This window comes from Petromyzon marinus, unplaced genomic scaffold (genome assembly GCF_048934315.1).
Source record: "Petromyzon marinus isolate PM22_M1 ecotype Great Lakes invasive population unplaced genomic scaffold, UKy_Petmar_22M1.pri1.0 PM_G_Scaffold_6, whole genome shotgun sequence".
NCBI lineage: Eukaryota > Metazoa > Chordata > Hyperoartia > Petromyzontiformes > Petromyzontidae > Petromyzon > Petromyzon marinus.
The window spans coordinates 6656458-6679637 of record NW_027423013.1 but is presented as its reverse complement, the minus strand read 5'-3'; the positions used below and the strand labels follow the sequence as shown (position 1 = coordinate 6679637).

General features: G+C 47.5%; 1 protein-coding gene across 1 annotated transcript; it reads right to left on the bottom strand.

The window, feature by feature from the left end:
• Positions 1-8901: 8901 nt before the first annotated feature.
• LOC142918289 (hydroxylysine kinase-like) lies at positions 8902-22647 on the bottom strand. The gene is made up of 8 exons (XM_076062430.1): positions 22503-22647; positions 22050-22196; positions 21461-21585; positions 17111-17438; positions 13976-14118; positions 12377-12557; positions 10920-11228; positions 8902-10242 (listed from the first exon to the last, which is right to left on the bottom strand). Exons 4-8 carry the CDS (start codon positions 17433-17435, stop codon positions 10172-10174), a joined length of 1029 nt encoding a protein of 342 aa, XP_075918545.1. The 5' UTR covers positions 17436-17438; positions 21461-21585; positions 22050-22196; positions 22503-22647; the 3' UTR covers positions 8902-10171.
• Positions 22648-23180: the final 533 nt, after the last annotated feature.

Below are 23180 nucleotides of genomic sequence, written 5' to 3'. Positions count from 1 at the left end.
ACAATGTCCCAAATGCAATATGGCTAGCTTGGAAGTCACCTATAGAACATGGCCACCAGCACAATTTCCCCCATGCAATATGGCTGACTTGGAAGTCACCTATACAACATGGCAACCAGCACAATTTCCCCCGAGCAATATGGCTGACTTGGAAGTCACCTATACAATACAACCAGCACAATGTCCCCCAAGCAATATGGCTGACTTGGAAGTCACCTATACAAGACAACCAGCACAATGTCCCCCATGCAATATGGCTGATTTGGAAGTCACCTATAGGACATGGCCACCAGCACAATGTCCCCCATGCAATATGGCTGACTTGGAAGTCACCTATACAATACAACCAGCACAATGTCCCCCATGCAATATGGCTGACTTGGAAGTCACCTATACAATACAACCAGCACAATGTCCCCCAAGCAATATGGCTGACTTGGAAGTCACCTATAGAACATGGCCACCAGCACAATGTCCCCCAAGCAATATGGCTGACTTGGAAGTCACCTATAGAACATGGCAACCAGCACAATGTCCCCCAAGCAATATGGCTGACTTGGACGTCACCTATACAAGACAACCAGCACAATGTCCCCCATGCAATATGGCTGACTTGGAACTCACCTATAGGACATGGCAACCAGCACAATGTCCCCCATGCAATATGGCTGACTTGGAAGTCACCTATAGAACATGGCCACCAGCACAATGTCCCCCAAGCAATATGGCTCACTTGGAAGTCACCTATACAATACAACCAGCACAATTACCGTTATCTGATCTCTTCTAGAAATCAGTATTTGGATATAAGAAAAAAAGCTGCTTTTAGCTCTGCACCACTTATTCCACATTTTTTTCATTAAAATTGTTTTTGATAATGTTAATATTTTCATTTATGACATTTTGCAGTGTTACACTTTTTTTCGGTAAAGTCTCGTCGAAAGAAATTACTACACGACTTTACCCGAAAGAACCAAAGAGTCATTCCTGCAGTCACGAAAGCTTTGAATCTATTTTGCAGTGTATTTAAAAGTTGAATAAACATGAATGTACCTGGAAATATGTCCAGTTTAAGTTGTCATGTTCTTTACTCTGGGAATGTTACAGATATGTGGATATGTCAAATTTCAATTGACACCCAACAACATTTTAACAAGTTGTATTTTGGAGCCTTGCCACTTTTAAAGGCATGTTTACCATGTGTTGATAAACAGTTCACTGGAGAATTGTAATGTGTTCACTGTTCATCATTTACAGCGTTTTGTCAACCCACTGCTTAAACGAAGGCCTCACCACACCATGTCGGTCATTCTTCACCCACTGATGTTAACTGTGGCTGGGAATTTAACTGGTTGTTTCGTCAGTTTCCTAGTGCCACCACTCTATTCAATTACATCCTGTTTAATGTGTATAATTATAAGTGGCATTCTTACTCTTTGGTTCTATTCGGTAAAGTCACGTAGGTAGAAAAATTAAAACAACAAAAATCACGACGTTTCGGCCACAACACAAGCAGCCTTCATCAGGTGAAGGGACCAACCTGTCCAGGGGGCAGCGTTGGAGTGAAGAAAGCCAAGCGCTGGTCGCCTCCCTTTAAGCTGTGAGGGGGCAAACAGCAAACGCTCTGACAAAGGAAATTAGCATGAAACGCACCACTGACAAAGCTTGGAATTAGCACAAGATGATAATACACCACCCTGGGAGTTTGGAATACCACTATGCATGTTGTTGTTGCGTTGCATGTTGTTGTTGCGTTGTTGCGTTGCAACAACAACATGCATAAATACAAACTGACAATTTCATCCTTGCAGTCACGAAAGCTTCAAATCTAGAAGTCGCATTCTATTTTTGGTGGTCATACGTTCAGTATTTTCTGCTGAACTGAGTGTTGGATTTATTCATTTTAAATGTACTTTTTGCTTGGTTACATTTTGCTCAGGTAACAGCTCGCATTTGCGGTAATTGGTGCCATAAATCAATGTCTTGTCTGGCATTAGACACGTCTGTACGAACAGTGTTTTCATTGGCCTCCATTTATCAGTTAGGGGAACAACTAAGCTCGAAGGGGCAGTACGTGTCGTTCTGGTCACTCAACACGACGTGTACTGTTCACGGACCACTGAGAAAACGCGTTGCAACAACAACATGCATAAATACAAACTGACAATTTCAGCCAGTGCAGCAGCTTTATATAGCATGACCACATCGATTCAAGTTTCACAAACCTCTTATTCGTATGTGCAGACGTGTAGCAACTACAATAATGTTTATTTGAGGTGGTAGAGCCGGATGACTGCGTCAGCTGTAGCAGATTGTATCACTGTAATGCCTCCATTATGTTTGTGAATCGGGCATTGAATTGTTATATGTTCCATGGTTCTGGGTGAGCCCAGTCGCACACTGGAGAGTTTTTTCTGTTTTCCTTTTTTGTGCATCGACCGGATGTTGTTTAGGGTAGCCCGTAAGCTTTACGGAAGATCGAAGCCAGGTACCTTTTACATCGGGTCTTTCATGAGGTGTTTGTGTCTTGTGGACTTCATTCGGATTTCCAAGAATCACGTTTGAATGTTGACTTAAAGCTTTCGTGACTGCAGGAATTCACATTCTTGGGTCTTTCGGTAAAGTCACGTAGATAGGTTCAAAGAAAATAACAAAAAAACTACGACGTTTCGATCACAGCACAAGCAATCGTCATCAGGAGAGCAATCTTATTATCCCTGAGATCAGGGCTAGGCCAGCCCTGAACAAGATCCGTTTACCATTGGGAGAAGTGACAACAGCAGATGTCAGTGTGAAGGCGATCGGTATTACCTTAGTGTCGCGGCATCTCTTCAGAAATGTGAGTGACTTGATCGAGTCGACGGATCTTGTTCAGGGCTGGCCTAGCCCTGATCTCAGAGATAATAAGATTGCTCTCCTGATGACGATTGCTTGTGTTGTGATCGAAACGTTGCAATTTTTTTTGTTATTTTTGTTATTTTCTTTGAACCTATCTACGTGACTTTACAGAAAGACCCAAGAATATCACGTTTGAAGTTACATTGTTGAAGGTTAAGCGCGTGGGTCCAAAAAGGCTTGCGCGACTCGAGTGCTGGCGAGGGACTGTATTGAGATCCGAATGGATGGGGAGACGTTCGTTTTTCCACGATTTGCTGTGCTTCCCGGACAGTTGCAGTATTGAGGCAAATGGATGGGGAAGTGATGCGTGGCAACTCGAGAAGCCAGGATTTTGGATCCTGCTTTAAGGTTCCAGTGCCACCGCATTGCATCGTTCAATTGGACATCAACAAGCCGGGTGTGTGCCGAGCTATTTATGGTCCATGCCATTGCACAGAATACACAAGCACCATGGCTTATACCATAGCACCGGTGATAAATAAGAATTATCAAACAAGAACATGGAACAAAAGCTGAAAAGTATTTAGGAAAAAAGCGTGGAGCGGTGCATGCTGAGAGTTACTCTGGGATGGAAAGAGGAATGCAGATGTACTGACGTCGCAGACGTCGCTGTGTAATGCCGGCACTAGAGGGGCACGGTGTGCGATGTACTCACATCGTGGACACCACTTGTATGCGGGTGTCGTGCTGGCGCTAGAGGGGCTCTGTGAGCGCTGAGTCATAGCGCTGAGTGACACCACGCTCAGGTGTGCATTGCCGACCCCTACAGGATGGGGTGTGAGAGTGTCAGCCATGGAATCGGGTTACTTTAGGCCATGGCACTCGGATTGACCCCGGAGAACACGTGACTGGTAAAGTCTACACAGGGTCCCCAAGTGGGGGGCTAGGGGTGGTCACGTGTCGGGGCGAGATCCTGCTCGTGGATTCTAGAAGGTGGTCGTGGCCAAGGGTGGGGCCAGCCACGGCCACGGAGGATATAAGCTGGGTTCCCCAGAGTTGCTGTTGTCATCCTGAAGATCTACATTCGACGTCCGTGAAGAGTCACCAACACGTGGACTTGGACCCAAGCTGGGGTCCTGTCCGTTGTAGCTACTCCCAGTGTAGTTAGTGTAGTTAGCCTGGTGGTCACGTAGCTAGTTTCAGTGTAATTAGTGTAGTTAGCCTGGTGGTTACGTAGCTAGTTACGGTGTAATTAGTGTAGTTAGCCTGGTGGTTACGCAGCTAGTTACGGTGTAATTAGTGTAGTTAGCCTGGTGGTGACATAGCTAGTTATGGTGTAATTAGTGTAGTTAGCCTGGGGGTTACGTAGCTGGTTACGGTGTAATTAGTGTAGTTAGCCTGGTGGTTACGTAGCTAGTTACGGTGTAATTCGTGTAGTTAGCCTGGTGGTTACGGAGCTAGTTACGGTGTAATTAGTGTAGTTAGCCTGGTGGTGACGTAGCTAGTTACGGTGTAATTAGTGTAGTTAGCCTGGTGGTGACGTAGCCAGTTAGGGAGTAATTAGTGTAGTTAGCCTGGTGGTTACGTAGCTAGTTACGGTGTAATTTGTGTAGTTAGCCTGTTGGTTACGGAGCTAGTTACGGTGTAATTAGTGTAGTTAGCCTGGTGGTGACGTAGCTAGTTACGGTGTAATTAGTGTAGTTAACCTGGTGGTGACATAGCTAGTTATGGTGTAATTAGTGTAGTTAGCCTGGTGGTTACGTAGCTAGTTACGGTGTAATTGGTGTAGTTAGCCTGGTGGTTACGGAGCTAGTTACGGTGTAATTAGTGTAGTTAGCCTGGTGGTGACGTAGCTAGTTACGGTGTAATTAGTGTAGTTAGCCTGGTGGTGACGTAGCTAGTTAGGGTGTAATTAGTGTAGTTAGCCTGGTGGTTACGTAGCTAGTTACGGTGTAATTTGTGTAGTTAGCCTGTTGGTTACGGAGCTAGTTACGGTGTAATTAGTGTAGTTAGCCTGGTGGTGACGTAGCTAGTTACGGTGTAATTAGTGTAGTTAGCCTGGTGGTCACGTAGCTAGTTACGGTGTAATTAGTGTAGTTAGCCTGGCGGTCACGTAGCTAGTTACGGTGTAATTAGCGTAGTTAGCCTGGTGGTTACGTAGCTAGTTACGGTGTAGTTAGTGTAGTTAGCCTGGTGGTCACGTAGCTAGTTACGGTGTAATTAGTGTAGTTAGCCTGGTGGTTATGTAGCTAGTTATGGTGTAATTAGTGTCATTAGCCTGGTGGTCACGTAGCTAGTTACGGTGTAATTAGTGTAGTTAGCCTGGTGGTTACGTAGCTAGTTACGGTGTAATTAGTGTAGTTAGCCTGGTGGTCACGTAGCTAGTTACGGTGTAATTATTGTAGTTAGCCTGGTGGTTCCGTAGCTAGGTACGGTGTAATTAGTGTAGTTAGCCTGGTGGTTATGTAGCTAATTACGGTGTAATTAGTGTAGTTAGCCTGGTGGACACGTAGCTAGTTATGGTGTAATTAGTGTCGTGATTCATAATAAAGGTTTTTGGGTTAGATCGCGTTATTTATAAATGTGTCGTAACCCTCCACCACCCGACACGGCCAATCAGCAAAAAAAGTGTCACGTTGACAAAAGACAAAAGAGTTCACTACATCAGCCCACCGCTGTGTTGAAGGGTGAATCAACAACATTTACAGTTTGAATACGACGTTTCGCTGGTAATTACATACAGCATCATCGAGCAATTCGCCAGAATGGTAAAGCCCTCACTTGCTCCCGGTCTTAAATAGAGCAGCAGCAGGGTGACGTCTTCATTTAACTCATTCAGGTGCAGTAATTATATAATCGATTGGTGATCAGTGACAGCGCCGTGACTACACGGGATGTCGCGCTTGGCCTGAGCAAAAGGCAGACGGCACAAAGAATGAAGACGCACAATGTGACACTGTGAACTTGCGAGACGATTTCGTTTTGCGCGTGCGATAATCACCGCCATTCTGCTGGGTAAAATGTGTAGTACTCTTTGGTTCTATTGGGTAAAGTCACGTAGGTGAAAATAACATAACAAAAAATCACTACGTTTCGGCCACAACACAAGCGGCCTTCATCAGGTGAAGGGACAAGACTGTCTGGAGGACAGCGCTGACTTTACCCAATAGAACCAAAGAGTATGGATCCTAGCAGTCACGAAAGCTTTAAATCTAGAATTAAAATGTGTAGTCCAATCGCTTGGCACTAAACATTTTATTTAAATGTGAAGACCTTTGTCGATCCACTGCTGGATAAATTCCTCCACCACGATGTTTCTGCCATGGGGGTTGTTTGACCATCATTCACCACATTGGTCAGTGTGGATTGGTGAAGGACAGGTAGGTGCCCAGAATTAGTTCAGATATCACTCGCTACTGATGTCATCCGTGATCAGTAACTTGAGTCGCTGCTGGGTTCATAGTGCATTGCGCTAACAATTGCACCGCTACTACACCTTAAACATTGAATGTCATCATTGACCACGATCAATCCACAGCTGGATGAAGACCTCCCGGTGCTATCCGTGTACCTGCTTGAGTCCCGAGTGGTTGGGGTCATCTGAGTGCAAGTGGTGTGTGGTTATCCACGTCGGGTGAGTTTCCTCACCAACCTGCATTGACCAGGGTATAATGACTAACGGTCACATATCTTCCCCACAATTTTAACGCATCTTGATACATTAACCTGAATCTGAAAATTTGAAATATTCATCATTACGAGGAAATAAAACAGGAAGGAGACAGACTTCTAAACATGGATTTCTCTGTTAGATGCAGTCATTTGATGCCACTATTTGTGATATCTCAGGGAACACGATGTGACAAATCAAGCATACCAGCTTATATGGAAGAATGTCTCGATTCCAGCTCTCAAATCAACAGATAGACACGATGCTTATATAAATAACCACATTGTACAGCTTACCGACCTACCAAGGAGTTGACCCGTTCTTTCGATGTCCTCTAGTACACAGGTAACTATAGGCTACAACAGGTGTTTCGTAAAGCCAGTAGATACACCTTTCTGCGGCCCACTTTTCACTTCCCACAAAATCAGCAGCCTGCAATACAATGCAGCGATACGGTCCAATTTACACTTCAATGGCGACTAATGGGAGATGCGAATGGACCGTGGAAGACTGGCCCACAAACTTCAGTTTGAGAATGCAGAGGACTGGATGGAAAAATGCCAAGGAAATCCCGATCGGATACCCCCCCCCCCCCCAATCTCTCTCTACGAAGAGTTGACGGCGGGGATTTGAGAGGCGGCAGCAGCAGCAGCAGATGGTGGCCGTACGCTTGTGGCAACGAAGCCCCGAGTAGCCGTCCCTGCAGGTGCACACGCCAGGGAGCCGCGCAGCGCCCGCCGTTGACGCAGCCATCTCGGCACAGCGCTGTTCGGGGGGCATCGCCAGAGGCGCACGGGAGGAGGAGCCTTTAGCCGTCGGCAGAATCCTTGCATCGGGTAGAGCGGCCCCAGACATCGTTGTCGTCGTCGTTGTCGTCGGCCGCTAAGTGATCGGAGTGGCGATGATGACGCATTGGCGAATGTTCGTGCGTGTGTATGTGGTCACAACGGTGACTTCCTGGGCCTCAATTATGTCGGCTCAGACTTAAATGAGTACCTGGTGTGCTGTGGATTACGTCAGCATTGGGGCGACAAAAGCGGCTTTGGGGCCGTCCATAAATGACGTCACGCGATTTTGGACGATTTTTGACCCCCCCCTCGTCATTGTCACAAATGTCTGACCCCCCCCAAAAAAAAAGATAAAACATGCTTCAAATCGCTTTAAACTATTGTCATTGTAGTGCGTATTTATTGTGCCGCTGCACTCTGATGTAGGAGAAAACATTTATTAACAAGTCTATTTAATTAAGTGGAGCGTGTTGTCTATATTTATTTAAAGTTGCGCATTTTGATGTGACGTCACATTTCTCACCCCCCCCCCTCGTCACGCATCGTCACAAATGTCTGACCCCCCCCCCCCCCAGGTGCGTGACGTCATTTATGGACGACCCCTTTGGCGTGGTGTTGGCCACACCACCTACTCGATACAAGACGTACACAAGCTGAAGAATCAGACTGGCGAACGAGAGGCACAATTGAAATAAATACATCGTGACACGGTTGGCATAGATGAGGTGAGAAGGAAAGGAGAGCACCCCATACCTCTGAAGAGTGGCATAACCTTTCCTATCATAGGGGCACAGCTGACAGTAATTCTAGAGGAATGGGATTATATTATTGCTGTCTCTGAGAATCGCACATTGTGTTTGATCGCTCTCATCGGATAGGGCGACCTGAAAAACTGGCGGTGTACTTTCTCACTCTCGCTTGTGTACAATTACGGGTTACCAGAGCACAGAATGCAAGCTCACATTCACTCGGGTAAGATGGGCTGCAAGCACAGTGGCCAGATGTTAACTACCTCGCCTGGTATACAGGAGGTCATTGGTTCGATCTCGACTGATGCCTGCTGCTGTATATTTGGATGTTCTCCCCTTGATCGTGTGGCTTTTTCTCCGAGTCCTCCGGTTTTTCCCTCCCAATTCAGAAGCATGTGTTTGGAGTATTTGGCTGCTAGAAATTTTCACACGATAAGCCACTTCGTTGAGCTATCATTTGTGGCCAGGTCGCTTCTAAAAAAAAGAGCTTTACAGCTCAGTGGGCCCTGGTAAAATAAAAAAGTTTTAATTTAGTATGAGAGGGCAACATTCTCGTCGGTAATGGCATAAGACAGGAGGCGGCAGTGTATACGTGGTGCATCTGCGTTTGAGGCTTAGCCAATTTTCACAGCTTCAGATCAATCCACTGCTGGATGATGCCTTTCCCCATATTATATGGGTTACTTGACCATACTGCACCACACTGGTCAATGCGGTTTGTTTGAAGGGGTCCAGATATCACTTTCAATTCATGTTATAGTCATTCCCTGTAATCGAACTTACAGTGAGGGAAAAAAGTATTTGATCCCCTGCTGATTTTGTACGTTTGCCCACTGACAAAGAAATGATCAGTCTATAATTTTCATGGTAGGTTTATTTGAACAGTGAGAGACAGAATAACAACAACAAAAATCCAGAAAAACGCATGTCAAAAATTTCATAAATTGATTTGCATTTTAATGAGGGAAATAAGTATTTGACCCCTCTGCAAAACATGACTTAGTACTTGGTGGCAAAACCCAGGAGTGTCCCACTTTTGTAGAGGAAACCTTTACAGCAAAATCATCAAACACCCACCACCCCCACCCCACTACCGTTCCCAAAGTCCGCCGAGTGGAAGGTCATGGCAACGCAAGAAAGTCGACTGATCTTTCACGAGGCCAGGACTCCCCACGCCCATGTCTGAGGGTTCTAAGGTCAACTGTAGTTTAGATTAAAAAAATATCTGAATGCAACTGCAACTCACAAAATAACAAAATTAACCCAGAATGCACCAAATCTCGTCAGATCTTTGAAGCTCAACCGGGGAAGAGCCTGGGTTGAGTGCTTAATTTGAAGACTGTCTGGGAAAAGCAGACGTTTTAGGCCTTGCGCTGCAAGTTGGCCAACAGATGTCGGTGTACGGTGACGCTTTTTATATTCTTGGTTCTTTCGGTAAAGTCACGTAGCAGGGAAACAATAAAATAATAAAAATATAAAACATCTATGCAGTTGTCGAGTGTTACCCCCCCCCCACCACCTTTCGTATGCACAGGTAATCTCCGAGTTACTCCGGTTTCCTCTCACGAGCCAAACAAGCTACAAAGGAATTGGTCGAACATCTGAACGCTGGAACTTCATGAATACAAAATCTCAGAAACAGTCAGGATTTCCTGAGTAAATGAACGGGAAACAAATATTCTGACAGTACTATTATTATTATCACCCACGGATGCGCATGTGAACGCCGTTTTGTCAACAGCGCTGGATGCAGCAACAATACGTTCCTAACCTGAAGCCACGAAAAACCTCCCCTATGCATTAAGTGCCTGGCATGAGCAATTCACATTTTTCAGATTCCGTATTCAAAGATCGCACGTGTCCAAAACCAACGGCGCCACGTTCAAGTTGAAACCGGTTCCTTGCGAAGCCTCGGGAGGTACCGGTGGGGCGAGTGGGAGGACGTGTCTCACGGTGGGCCCCCCCCCACCCCAAACTCCCCCTTCTCTCTCCTCGCCGTCCGTCTCGATCTCCACCGCGGTTCTAGTTTCTGTACCGTGCCGCAACATCGGACCACAGCCTCTGCATGTCCTCCAGGCCCCTGGTCCAGAGCTCGCGTAGCTTCACCCAGCCGGTGCGCGCCGTTATCAGCAGGTAGTCGGCGTTCTGCGGGTATCGCAGGATCGTGTAGCGGGCCATGACCAGCGACTGGCAGAACCTGCGGGGAAAAGTAGACCATGTTGTTGTTGTCGCCGTTGCTGTCGTGACGGTTAATATCGTTTGTTATTCAAGAGGGTTTTTGCTGCCGACTTGTTGATCGGCTGGGATTTTAGCGTCCAGGAATCGCAGTCATAGTTGGATCAAGTCTCGTGGTCAGCAGCAGAAGTGCCAGCAGAAGGAAAGTCGCCGTCTTCATCTTCCTCGTCTCCAGCAGCAGCAGCAGCAGCGTGATCAGCAACATGATCGTAAACAACATTGCTATGAGTGTCTTTTCTATAATCATCATCACCGTCATCAGCAGCATCCGTAGAAGTGCTGTTAGCAACATCATGGTAATCAGCATTATGTCTAAACTGTTACTGATCCCCCCCGTTCACCAATACACATTAACCAGCATGGTGAAGTATGGTCAACCACCGCGACGATCGACATGGCATTGGCAAGACCTTCATTCATCATTGGTCTGATGAAGAGCTTTAAATAAATAATAAAGCACGTGTTTTTTTTTTTTGCCGCACAATCATCGAGTTTATCGGATTCTCGCCAGACCTGGATTAATTCTCGTTACGCAACCGCCACAGGTTTTTGAAGCCAACGTTTCCCGATGCGGCCAACGGCGATCCGGGCAGACCCGACCCGACCTGCCCCGGCCCCCCTCCCCACCTCCGCTCTCACCTGCACGCCACCAGGAAGTAAACGGCCCTCCTCTCGTCCTCGGTGAGGGCCTGCACGCTCTCGTAGCGGCCAGGACGTGACCCCCGGCCTCCATCGCCTCTCCGCTCTCCACCATCATGTACATGATGGCCATGGCCAGGTCGTACACGTGGTAGCCGAACATCATCGAGTTGAGGTCCACAATGCCGGAGACGCGGTGCCGCGGCGCTCCCTCCGCCGACTTGGGCCCCTGCTGCTGCTGCTGCTCGCTTCCCGCGGCCACCTCCTGCACCAGGATGTTGTCGTCATTGAAGTCACCGTGGATTATGCCTGCGGCGAGGGGGAAACGTCGAATTTGATTTCGTCCGTTGTCTTTTATTGTTGACCGTCCTCCCCTCGTCGCCGTCGTCATCGTTCGTGCCCGTGCCGTTTTTATTCCGGCCGCACGATTGGTGTTGCGCAAGCCGCGTGTGCGAGTCTAAGAACGGCCCCCGCAGAGTCTCAGTGAATCACCGACTTCTTCTCCTGCCTTCAAAGGCACAGAATTACAATAACCCACCAGCGTCGTACAACCCTGCACGGGGGCAAGATATGGAGCGGTGTGTAGTGGTATGCACACCGCATCACGAGCCCTTGATTCCCGGCCATGGAGAACATCACTGATATCTGAACCAGTCCTGGGATCCTACCTACCTCCTCACCGACCAGCATGGTGAAGGAGGCAAAACAACCCCCATGACCCTACACAGCCTGGGAATGCCTTCGTCCAGATAGTGCATTGACAAAGGGCTGTACATTATTATTATGAGGATATGTGTAACAAAAACTGTTGAACACGATTTAGCATCCATTGAAAAATGATTTGGTAGAAATTACAATTATGATTTATATACAGTAGCGTCTGAATGTAATAACCCTGTCATTTGATTTCACCTGTGATCAGTGTCTGTGCGAGTGTCCCCCATTACATGCATGCCTTGTAATGCATCTGTGTATGCTGGGTAAAAGTAATCACGTAAAGCACATTGCAAAGAAAATGCTTGCCACAAATGAATCACAATACCTTGCTGATCTCGTCAAGCAGCATAAACCATCACGCGAATTCGGGTGATCCTCGCAGCGGCTTTTGGCTAACCATCGAACAAACAAAGACGGTCACCGCATCGCGCGCTTTCAGATGCACTTCTGCGGCCGTCTGAAAAGCTCTTCTTTCCGATATTAGGAAGCACTGGAGCTATGCACTTTTAAACCTAGATTGAACACTAATTTATTTTTGAACTGATTTTTTGTGTTTAGTTTGTTGTCCTTCCCCCGCACCTCCGATTAGCACGGTTGGCTATGTACGGTGCGAAAGAAGTTCAACGTACACACGTACGCGGCACCCGTCGTGGCTTCAAGGCCTCGTCGGTGGCCTGAAGCGCCCCTCGCCCCCTGAGGCATGGAGCTACGTCCCGGGTGAAGCTGCGAGGCGAGCGTACATCTGGTAAACTTGTGCAGGTTGGGTTGGATCTCCTCGCGGAACTTGGCGATGACCTCCCTGACCAGACCCTGGTTGGGGTCGCCGTCCAGAGTGAAGAGGTAGGGCTCGAGCAGGTGGGTGTTTGACAGGTTCCAGATGAAATCGTCTAGTTGCAGGGAGTGCAGGAACGGGTGCTCAAACTATGCAGATGTTTAAAAACGAAGGCGGTAAGATGACAAAAAATGCAATACGAGATTAACATCGCATTGGCCAGTTGAGTACACATGTAAGTTAAAGGCAGCAAAACGTCAAGCTAGCAAAGGATAGTCTTCGTTTCAAAAAAGATGTTCTCCTTGACTTATTATTTTCTCTTTGTTTTTTTTTTCCGGTAAAGTCACGTAGGTAAAACTATAAAATAAAAGAATAAATGAAAAAACAACTACATTTTTAAAAATTCTATCATTTTATAGTTTTACCTACGTGACTTTACCGAAAAAACCAAAGAGTATGAATCCTTGCAGTCACGAAAGCTAAAAATCTAGACTTATTATGCAGCTGAGGGTGGGGCTGCCCAAGTCCTGCGTGCGGCTGGCAAATGTTTGATTGGTATTTGTGAGTAACAGGACACTTGAATGGATCTGAGAAGTAGTTTTGTGAGATCACCTTCTGCGGGCCATTCTCTAACCAGAGGTGATGCACAGAATGAGATGTTTTTTTCCATCTCATGACATGGCACCAATTAGCACAACTCATACAGCCCTTATCAAGGCACTGCCGTATTCAGTGTTGGTCATGTAGGGTGTTTGACCATACTTCGCCAAACTGGTCAGTGTAGGTTGGTGAAGGATAGAGGACAAGGGGGGGTGGGCAGGACTGGTTCAGATATCACTTGCCACGAATGTTAGGCGTGGCCGGAAATAAAACTCAGGTGGCCGGGTTCGTAGCGCAGTGTGCGCACAACTGCGCCACCGCTCCACCCCGACGCTTGGAATAAAATTTGGGGGGGGGGGAAACAAAAATACGTTGCTTGAAAACCAGCCATTCGATCACTTGAAAGGACTCTCACATTGCTAATTATGAACAGCTGCGTACGTTCTGAGCGAGTGGGCTCGTTACGTCACATTACACTTGCTTACCGAGAGAAAAGGCTCGCCGAGACTCAAGACTTTTTTTTTAAGATTGTCGCAGTAAGGGGTTGGGGAAACTATCGCTCCGCATTTCCCAATGAAGTAATTTGCGAGTTATTTCTTTTTTGCCTCTTTACTTTGTCGAATATTCTCATATTCTTGTTTCTTTCGGTAAAGTCACGTAGAAGGGAAACAATAAAATAATAAAAATATAAAACAATAGAATTTTCACGACGTTTCGACTGCAACACAAGCAATCATCATCAGGTGTGAAAACCACAACAATAATTTTTTTTTTATTTCCTTGTTGTGGTTTTCACACCTCATGACGATTGCTTGTGTTGCAGTCGAAACGTCGTGAGAATGTTATTGTTTTATATTTTTTATTATTTTATTGTTTCCCTTCTACGTGGTGACTTTACCGAAAGCAACAAGAATATGAATCCCTGCAGTCTCACGTCACCTGTCAAGAGGCGCTCGTGCGCTCGTACCTGCTGCAGGGCTTGGTGGATGCTCGCTGCCAGCTTGCCCACCTGGTAGTACAGGCTGCCATCCGCCAGCACCCTGGACAGCGGCACGCCGGGCAGGTACGTGAGCAGCCGCACGTTGAACTCCTTCTCTCCTTCGCCGCAGTCTGAGAATTCACAGCAGGAGTCGCCACCGAGGTCAAGAGGTCACCACGGTTAGTGAAATCTCACCGTCGCTTCCTTTTGCTGGAACATAAAAAGCTGTTTGGAAGCTGATATCGGAACCTCCAAGGTCTGGCCAAAGTGTCAACTCACCACTTTGCGCCCTGTGTTCATTACCCACGTGCTATACTACACAGGGTCTCTGATGAATTGCTCAACTGATAGCCAAGGCTACTATTCTTTTTTTAGGAAATTAAGCGACAATTTGCTGCTCAGCATTAAATGGTTAATAACAATAATGAACGTGCTAAGTCCCATATATAACGCACATAAAATTCGTGTAGTCTTTAAAACGCCAATCTCTCAAGCAACTTGAATCGAGTATTTCTGTTCCCCCCCCCCCCAACAATAGTAAATTGGAGTGATTTTTTCCTCATGACTTTCTTTCACGATACTATTAACGCAGAAATTAATAACAAGAACGCATTCCGAAATTCGCATTCCTATATGGCCTTGTTGTCTAAACCGCTGTAGCTAAATAAAGCATTTGAGAGGAATAATACCTCACCACACCCATGCGTAAGGCATCCGCCAAAGTTGCAACGTGGCACGCAACCCTCACGCCTTAGCGCACGCTGGCCGGAACCGGGGGCAATTCGCCCAGGTTCGGGCCAGAATGGATACGTCAGCACCACGAGTCTAGCTGAATTCCCTGGGTTCAGCTTGAGCAAATTACTTAGGAGCAGGGTGAATGGGGGCCCCATCTGCATCAGGAGGCGACTTTTATCGCTCGTTCCATCACGTAAATATAAGGGTCAGCGGCATTCCGTGATCTTCGCATTCCAAACACGGCGTTGGGCGGCGATGTCAGCTCATGCGATGAACCCCGAGCCTGGGTTTAAAGGAGCGCTGCTAGCCCAGGCATTATAATCAGAATATGTACTTTTACTGGAGGAATCCGATGAGCTATGAAGCACTTTGCTTTACAAATGTTTAGCAGCCCAGTGTTGTCCCAACTACAGCCAAGCCCGAACCACCAAAATTAATTCATTCTGGTCTACAGGACAACTATCCCGCCACGCCTTACAAGAACTAATTAAGTACATGTCTCAGTCAGCAATACTCACTTGAAATTACACACGACAACCGTCGCCCCCGCGCCCTCCCCCCAACTGAAAAGTTTGACAAGACCCTCCCGATACTCAGTGAGGCTCTGCTGTGAAAACAAGTGTAACGATGATGATTACAATAATAATATTAATAGAAGTGATGCGATGCAGGAGGCCGGAGTGGGTGTGGGGGAGAGATAAGCTCTGTATCGACATGTTTGCATTTCTCTAAATCTCTCCTCTTGCGGATAGATCTTTCTCCTATCTCTTCCATATAAATATCATATTTCTGATTAAATCTCTCTCTGAATGAGTTAAATGATGACATCACCCTGCTGCTCTATTTAAGACCGGGAGCAAGTGAGGGCTTCACCATTCTGGCGAATTGCCCGATGATGCTGGATGTAATTACCAGCGAAACGTCGTATTCAAATATTGTAAATGTTGTGGATTCACTCTTCATCACACCGGTGGGCTAAAGTAGTGAACTATTTTATGTGTTGTCAACGTGACACATTTTTTACTGTTTGGCTGTGTCGGGTGGTGGAGGGTTATGACACATTTATAAATAACGTGATCTCACCCAAAAACCTTTATCATGAATAAATCTCTCTCATATCTCTACAATATATCACTTGTGACATATCTTTCCCGTCTATGCTTGTTCATGTAATACATGGTTTTGGTTTGACGTGTTCCCCTTGTCAGCCAATCCGGAACTCGATGCAAAGAGTTTGACGTTTGCTTCTCAGGGTCTCGTGGGAAGATAAGCAGAAACAAAAATTACGATTTAGGTTTTGTAAGTATGTTGAAATTCTTTCGCACCATACGTACGTAGCCAACCGTGCTCATCGGAGGTGTGGGGAGGTGGAACACACTGTGCAGTTGGCGAATGGCGGCGTCGGTGAACTGTACAAACATTATATCTACCAACTTGCAGGTCAGTAGATGAGAAAACAGCAAGTGTGCTTCTGATCTCTCACCACAGATGTTATCGTCTCGTCCGTGTGGCTTTGCTGTGAGCAGTCATTCCAGTTTCATCCCACACACCAAACATTGTTTTTTTTTATATATATATGAAGAATTTACAAAATATCACAATGTGGACCTTGGGCCAGTACCAACAAGCAGTGCGTTACATCCACCAACCTCACAAAAACTAAAAAGTACGATCCTTTTACATCACTTATCGTCAGTGGAGTGAGACCCAGTATTATACCACCGCCTCATGCTCGGATATTGATCGTTGTCTTTGCAAGTATAAACCAATGCTGTGTTCGTATGATTACTATCAGCCTATGACTAAATCACCTGGAATGTGCCCTATCATAAGATCTGAAAGCTAAGCAGGTTGAGCCTGGATTAGGGCTTCTATGGGTTACAATCGTGCATTAAACAGGCATCACAGGCTGCTGCGTGGTGCTATGTTGTGGGGGCCAGAGTTCAGTTGCAGCAAAATCAATTGTACTGCACTGTACATCTATTAAACTTGATTTGTCACTTTCGTGACTGCAGGAATGACTCTTTGGTTTTTTCGGTAAAGTCACGTAGAAATAAGAAATAATAATAAAATTACATAATAGCATACGACGTTTCGATTGCAACGCAAGCAATCATCATCAGGCATAGAAGAGCTAAATTTAAGAGAGAGGAAACACAGAACCGCAGATATATATACAGACACCTAAGTAGAAGGGAGTTCACACAGAGACACAAAGAGAGACACAACGTACGGAGCACAGAGAGATAGGGTCTCTGTGCCGAGGCCTTAGCATGTAGGGGGAGACAAAGGGAGATGGAGACGCACATCAAGTAGAACAAGATTTAGTATTACGTACATCTCTTCTCCAATGTCTCTGCTCCCGGGACCCACGCGGGCGCAGCTCACCGATGTTCTCGAGCGACATGATCTTCCCGCTGACGTTGTCCACCACCTCCTGCATGGGGAAGCCCCTCTCCCGCAGGAAACTCATCATGGCCATCTGCACCTCGAGCATCTGCGGCCGCTGGCTGTCCCGCGTGTTGGTGACCTTGAGCACGAACTGGCGACCGTCGCGCGCCAGCACACGGTAGTTCTGGTCGACGTAGCTCGCCAGCGGGCTCACCCCCGCCACGCTCACCCCGTAGAGGCGCTCCACCAGCTCCGCCGCGCGGGACTCGCTGAGGCACGGCTTCTCGTGCTCGCTGCCATCGTCCTGCGGCGCGGCTTGCATCGTCTTCAACGGACAAAACGAGGGCAATCAAAAAGCTTTTGGGTTTTGCAAGTGCACGTTGGCGTCCGCTCCATTCGTGCAGCGCAAGGCGCCTCCGATGAGCACGGTTGGCTACGTACGGTGCGAAACAAGCTCAGCGTACACACGAGGCTACACCCTGGAGGCGCTACGCTTCACGGACAGCCCACAGTAGTTGTCGCATTTACAGAATTGTGCCGACACACGTGGCATACTACTGATTTAAATTACATCTCCGAGATCTTTAGCATCCGACTGTGAAGCAGACAGTCCGCAATATTTACAGTTCATACACCCACAGCGTTAACCGGGGTGGTCGTGGGGCTCGTACCACAAACATCTGCAACGCGCTACCGCTCGGCCATGAAGTCAATCGATCGATCAGCGATCAATAAACAAGTCTCTTTGCTCGCATCACATTTAATAGCAACACATTTCACCGAACAGAAAAGCACCACTTAAACATGTCAGATATAAGATTCGTAATAACAGAGAATTATCCTTGTGTATTTCAGTGGAAATACAGCCAGTGCCTGATAAAGTAGCATTACTGTAACTGGAATTATAACAAGAACCGTGGGTTTATGCAGCATTGGGGAGCTGCAGCTATGGCCCACCGAGTAAACACCTTGTCCCGTAAGCACGAAATCACGTGTTCAAATTCCACTGGATGTGTAATTGTGTGAATAATAATCAGGGCTTAATCTGTCACTGAATATTTTCCGGGTCGCTGGTGCGGAGTGGAGTGGGCAGCACAGCCCCGGTAGCCACGGCGATAGCGAAAGGTACACACTGGACGTGGTGTGCCGGGTGTCAGCAGATTTTTCAGAGTCGCTGACACAGAGCAGCCCTGGCCGAAATTATCTCCATACATATGTAAAAGGCAAAGTTGTGATTATGTGTGTCTATTCAAAATGTTTAGCGTACTTCCCGACATGCAACAAACTTGAAATTTGCCATGTGGGTACTTTCCAGACTGTACACCACGCAAAAAATATTAAAATACACTTTTGTGTTTTTTTCTGGGGGGAGGAGGGGGGGAGCTCAATAATGCATTTTTTTTGCACGGCAAGTGAGCTGTGACGTCAAATATGTCACGTGACCCACGCATGTGGAAGCTTAACGCATTGTAGTGTAGTGGTTAGCGCACTGCGCTACGAACCCGGCAACCCGAGTTCAATTCCCGCTCACGGCCACCACCGGTGACGATTATTTCAACCGCTCCTGGGCCTCCCCTAGATCGACTCAGCCTCAAACGAGTAATTGCTGTGGTGTGTGAACATCGCCACTGGGGACACAAAGGCGGCCGGGCGTGGTGCTGTCACCCACCCCTTCGTCTGTATATATAAAAGCGAAATTTGTGAATATGTGTGTCTGTTCGAAATGTTTAGCATACTTCCCGACATGCAACAAACTTGAAATTTGCCATGTGGGTAGCTTCCAGACTGTAAACAATGCAAAAAGTATAAAATATACTCTTTGGTTCTATTGGGTAAAGTCACGTAGGTGAAAATAAAATAACAAAAAATCACGACGTTTCGGCCACAACACAAGCGGCCTTCATCAGGTGAAGGGACGAGACTGTCTGGAGGACAGCGCTGGAGTGTGAGAAGCCACGCTCAGATCACGACCTTTAAGCTGTGTGAGAAGAAAAACACAAAGCGCCTTGACAAAGGAATTATCATATAATTTAGCATTGAAATGGCTCATTGAAATAGCTAAGTTAAAGTATACACATCCGCAGAGGTACCCTTTGACAAAGGAATTAGCATAGAATACAATTTTATAAAACAATAAAATTGTATTGTTTTATAAAACTACAATTGTATTGTTTTATATTTTATTATTTTACTAGCGGTAAGTACCCGGCGTTGCCCGGGCGAAAAAGATAGACTCACACATCAACTTACACACAGACATCGACCCACACACGTAGAAACACATCGACTTACACGCGCACACACATACACATATAGACTCACACAGACAGACATCGACTTACACACACACACATATGAACTTACACACACATAGACATCCACTTTAGATACACCCACATGGAGTTACACACATACAGCGACTCACACACACATCGATTCACACACAGACAAAGGTGAACTCACACACACATTGACGTAAAAACACGTCATTACACACACACACATATCGAGTAAGACACACACACACACGGACGTATATATACACACACATGGACCCACGCACACACATTGACTTACACACACACACATAGACTCGCACACACATAAATAGACTGACACACACATTGCCCCACACACATATGGACTCTACTTTAGATACACACACATGGAGTTACACACACATATCAACTCACACACATGGACTTACACACACACACATGTATGGACTTACACACACACATGTGGACTAACATAGAGACATGGACTGACACACATACACATGGACGTACACACACACATCGACTGACACACATAGACACACAAACGCACATTGACTTACACACTGACATGGAGCCATGCACACACATTGACTAACACACACACAAACACATCGACTAACACACACACAGCGACTGACATGCACACATGGACTGACACGCACCCTTGGACTGACACACACACACAAACACATCGACCTACACACACACACAGCGACTGATGCACACACATGGACTGACACGCACCCTTGGACTGACACACACACACACATCGACCTACACACACACACATCGACTGATACACACACATGGACTGACACGCACCCTTGGACTGACACACACACACACACATCGACCTACACACACACACATCGGGGGTTGTCCGTTAGAAAAAGACAGACACACGCATGGTCCTACACGCACACACGTATGGACTCAAACACACACATCAAATCACAAACAAAGATCCCCCATATAGCCTTAACAGACTGTAGGGGCAAGTGCTGTTAGCGAGCACCTATGAAGGCCGGAACGGTACACCAGGGGGTGAGTGGCCAGCACCACGCCCGACCGCCTTTGTCTCCCTAGTGCCGATGTTTACACACCGCACCAGGTACTCATTTAGAGGCTGAGTCGACCTAGGGGAGGCCCGGGACCGGTTCAGATAATCGTCACTGGTGTTGGCTGTGAGCGGGAATCGAACCCAGGTCGCCAGGTTCATAGCGCAGTGCGCTAACCGCTACACTATCGCTCCCCACATCAAATCACACACACACATCGACGTGCACAGCAATCCCCGATGATGGCACAGCTATGAGCATCGCAGTACTACGTATCAGCAAATAGTGTGACGTGAGCAATCGAAATAGTAGAAATGCATAGAAGAAATCAGCTGAAATAAGTGTACATGAATGAGCATCAGTATGCACAGGTAAGTTGAGAAGCAGGCTACAGTCTAGATTATAGAGTGGCAGTATGTCGACTCAATGACATAAGCATAGCTACAGTCGACATAAAAAGCTGGCAATATGGGCAGCAGCTGAAAAATCAGGATACAGTCGACATGAAAGGCTGGCAGTACACTGAGTGAGGTAAAGAAGCAGGCAACAGATTATAGACTGGCATACACTCATAATGGGCAAAAGCTAAATTAGCAGTGTGTATAATAGCGGCGGTGCACTGGCGTGAATTAATCAGCAGGCAACAAGCCACATCACAGACTGGCAGTGCACGGTCTCAGCGTCATAAAAACACAGCTCAAAAAGGAAACATGTAGCAACCTAAGAATTTAAAAAGTATTTTTCTGCACACAAAGAAAGTGATTGTAATATCTGCCACCTTCTTTGTTTCATAATAGTAAACAATGAACCCGAGTTATTATCTGCACACAAACATTATTATTATTGTAATATCAGACAACTTATTTGTTTGGGAATAGTAAACAATGAACCCGAGTTATTATCTGCGCACGAACATTATCATTGTAATATTTGGCAACTTATTTGTTTGATAATAGTGTAGGGAGGGGCGTGTATGGGCTATGTGTAGCGACGGTCTGTGTACAACTTACCTGTAAGGACTGACATAGTCCAGTAGGGGCAGTCGCAATATCCCTTGCCCCGTAGCAGGAGGGGGCTGTTGGGTGTCCTGGGATCCGCCGGGGTCCCTCCTGGGGGGAGGCGGCTGCCGGGTGTTCTGTTAAACACGTGAAATAAAATGTCCGGTGTGAGCTCCACTGAACGCACAACACTTGGCGCGGTCCACCGCCCCCTTCCCCCCCCCCAAGCAATTGGCGTGAGTTGGTACGGTCAATGTCGCGCAGTAAATAAATTCATATAGCGAAATCCCACGAAATCGCTGTGACTAATTTAAAGGTGACGGACATGAAAAAGGAAGAGCCTATTCCCACCGTGGGGCTTAGGGCGTGCTGGCTGGCACATTTTTTTCGATGTCAACCCCACGGTTCGAGAGGCAAATCCCTCGCAAGCGCACGCGCGCGGAGACGTTTATAGATAAGATATTTACATACAAAAATTATGCCTTTTATTTCATAATACGAACGCCCGCTGGCAGAAGGTCAAGGGACAGACCCAGGTGCCACGGGTCGACTGACTGAGATGACTGGCTGATGCACCACCTGTGCCCCCTCCTGTGCCAACCTGTTGTGCTTTAGCCACCCGGCGTTCCGCTCGTTGTTGTGAGCGTCGCTCCTCCGCCCTCCGTTGTTGTTGGAGGGTGACTGCCTCCAACTGCCCAGTAGCAGCGTCCTTCACGAGCCTCCTCCACAGAGGCCGATCTTGACACCGCTGGTACCAGTCATCGGCAAGTCCACTCAGCTCCACGTCCTCCTGTACCACATCACTCCATCTCTTCTCTAGCCCGTGCCGCGCACAGACAAAGATACCCCGTATAGCCTTAACAGACTGTAGGGGCAAGTGCTGTTAGCGAGCGCCTTTAAAGGCCAGCACGGCACACGAGGGGGTGGGTGGCCAGCACCATGCCCGGCCGCCTTTGTCTCCCTAGCGGCGATGTTTACACATCGCTCCAGGTACTCATTTGAGGCTGAGTCGACCTACACACACACAGACACATATCCTTGTGCGTGGTCTCACCTGGTCGTCGTCCTCACGGTCAGTGAGCAGCGTGAGGAGTGAGCGCAGCGTCCCAGCCGCCCTCACCACCCCCACCGCCCACTTCTCGGGTTACTCGCAACCACCACCAACACCACCAGCACCACCACCAACACCACGGCCACCACCCCCACCAACGCCACCACCACCACCACCACCGCCACCACCGCAACCACCACCACCAACACCACCACCACCAACACCACCCCCACCAACACCACCACCACCAACACCACGGCCACCACCCCCACCAACGCCACCACCACCACCACCGCCACCACCGCAACCACCACCACCAACACCACCACTACCAACACCACCCCCACCACCACCAACAACAACAACAACCGCCATTCGCCACTAAGTGGCGGTGACGTCACCACGACGCTTGTGCCAGGCTATGTGCACCCTGAGGCCACGTGAAGTGTCGAACGCCCGCTGGCAGGAGGTCACGGGGCAGACCCAGGTGCCACGGGTCGACTGACTGAGATGACTGGCTGATGCACCACCTGTGCCCCCTACTGTGCCAACCTGCTGTGCTTTAGCCACCCGGCGCTCCGCTCGCTGTTGTGAGCGTCGCTCCTCCGCCCTCCGTTGTTGTTGGAGGGCGACTGCCTCCAACTGCCCAGTAGCATCCTTCACGAGCCTCCTCCACAGAGG

Bases quoted from the DNA above. Each gene is read 5' to 3' on its own strand.
- LOC142918289 (XM_076062430.1), bottom strand. From the start codon at position 17,435: ATGCAAGCCGCGCCGCAGGACGATGGCAGCGAGCACGAGAAGCCGTGC. The intron at 14,119-17,110 runs GTGAGCTGCGCC...GTGAATTCTCAG, and splicing joins CATGTCGCTCGAGAACATCG to ACTGCGGCGAAGGAGAGAAG. The intron at 11,229-12,376 runs GTACGCTCGCCT...CCCTCGCCGCAG, and splicing joins CCTGCACAAGTTTACCAGAT to GCATAATCCACGGTGACTTC.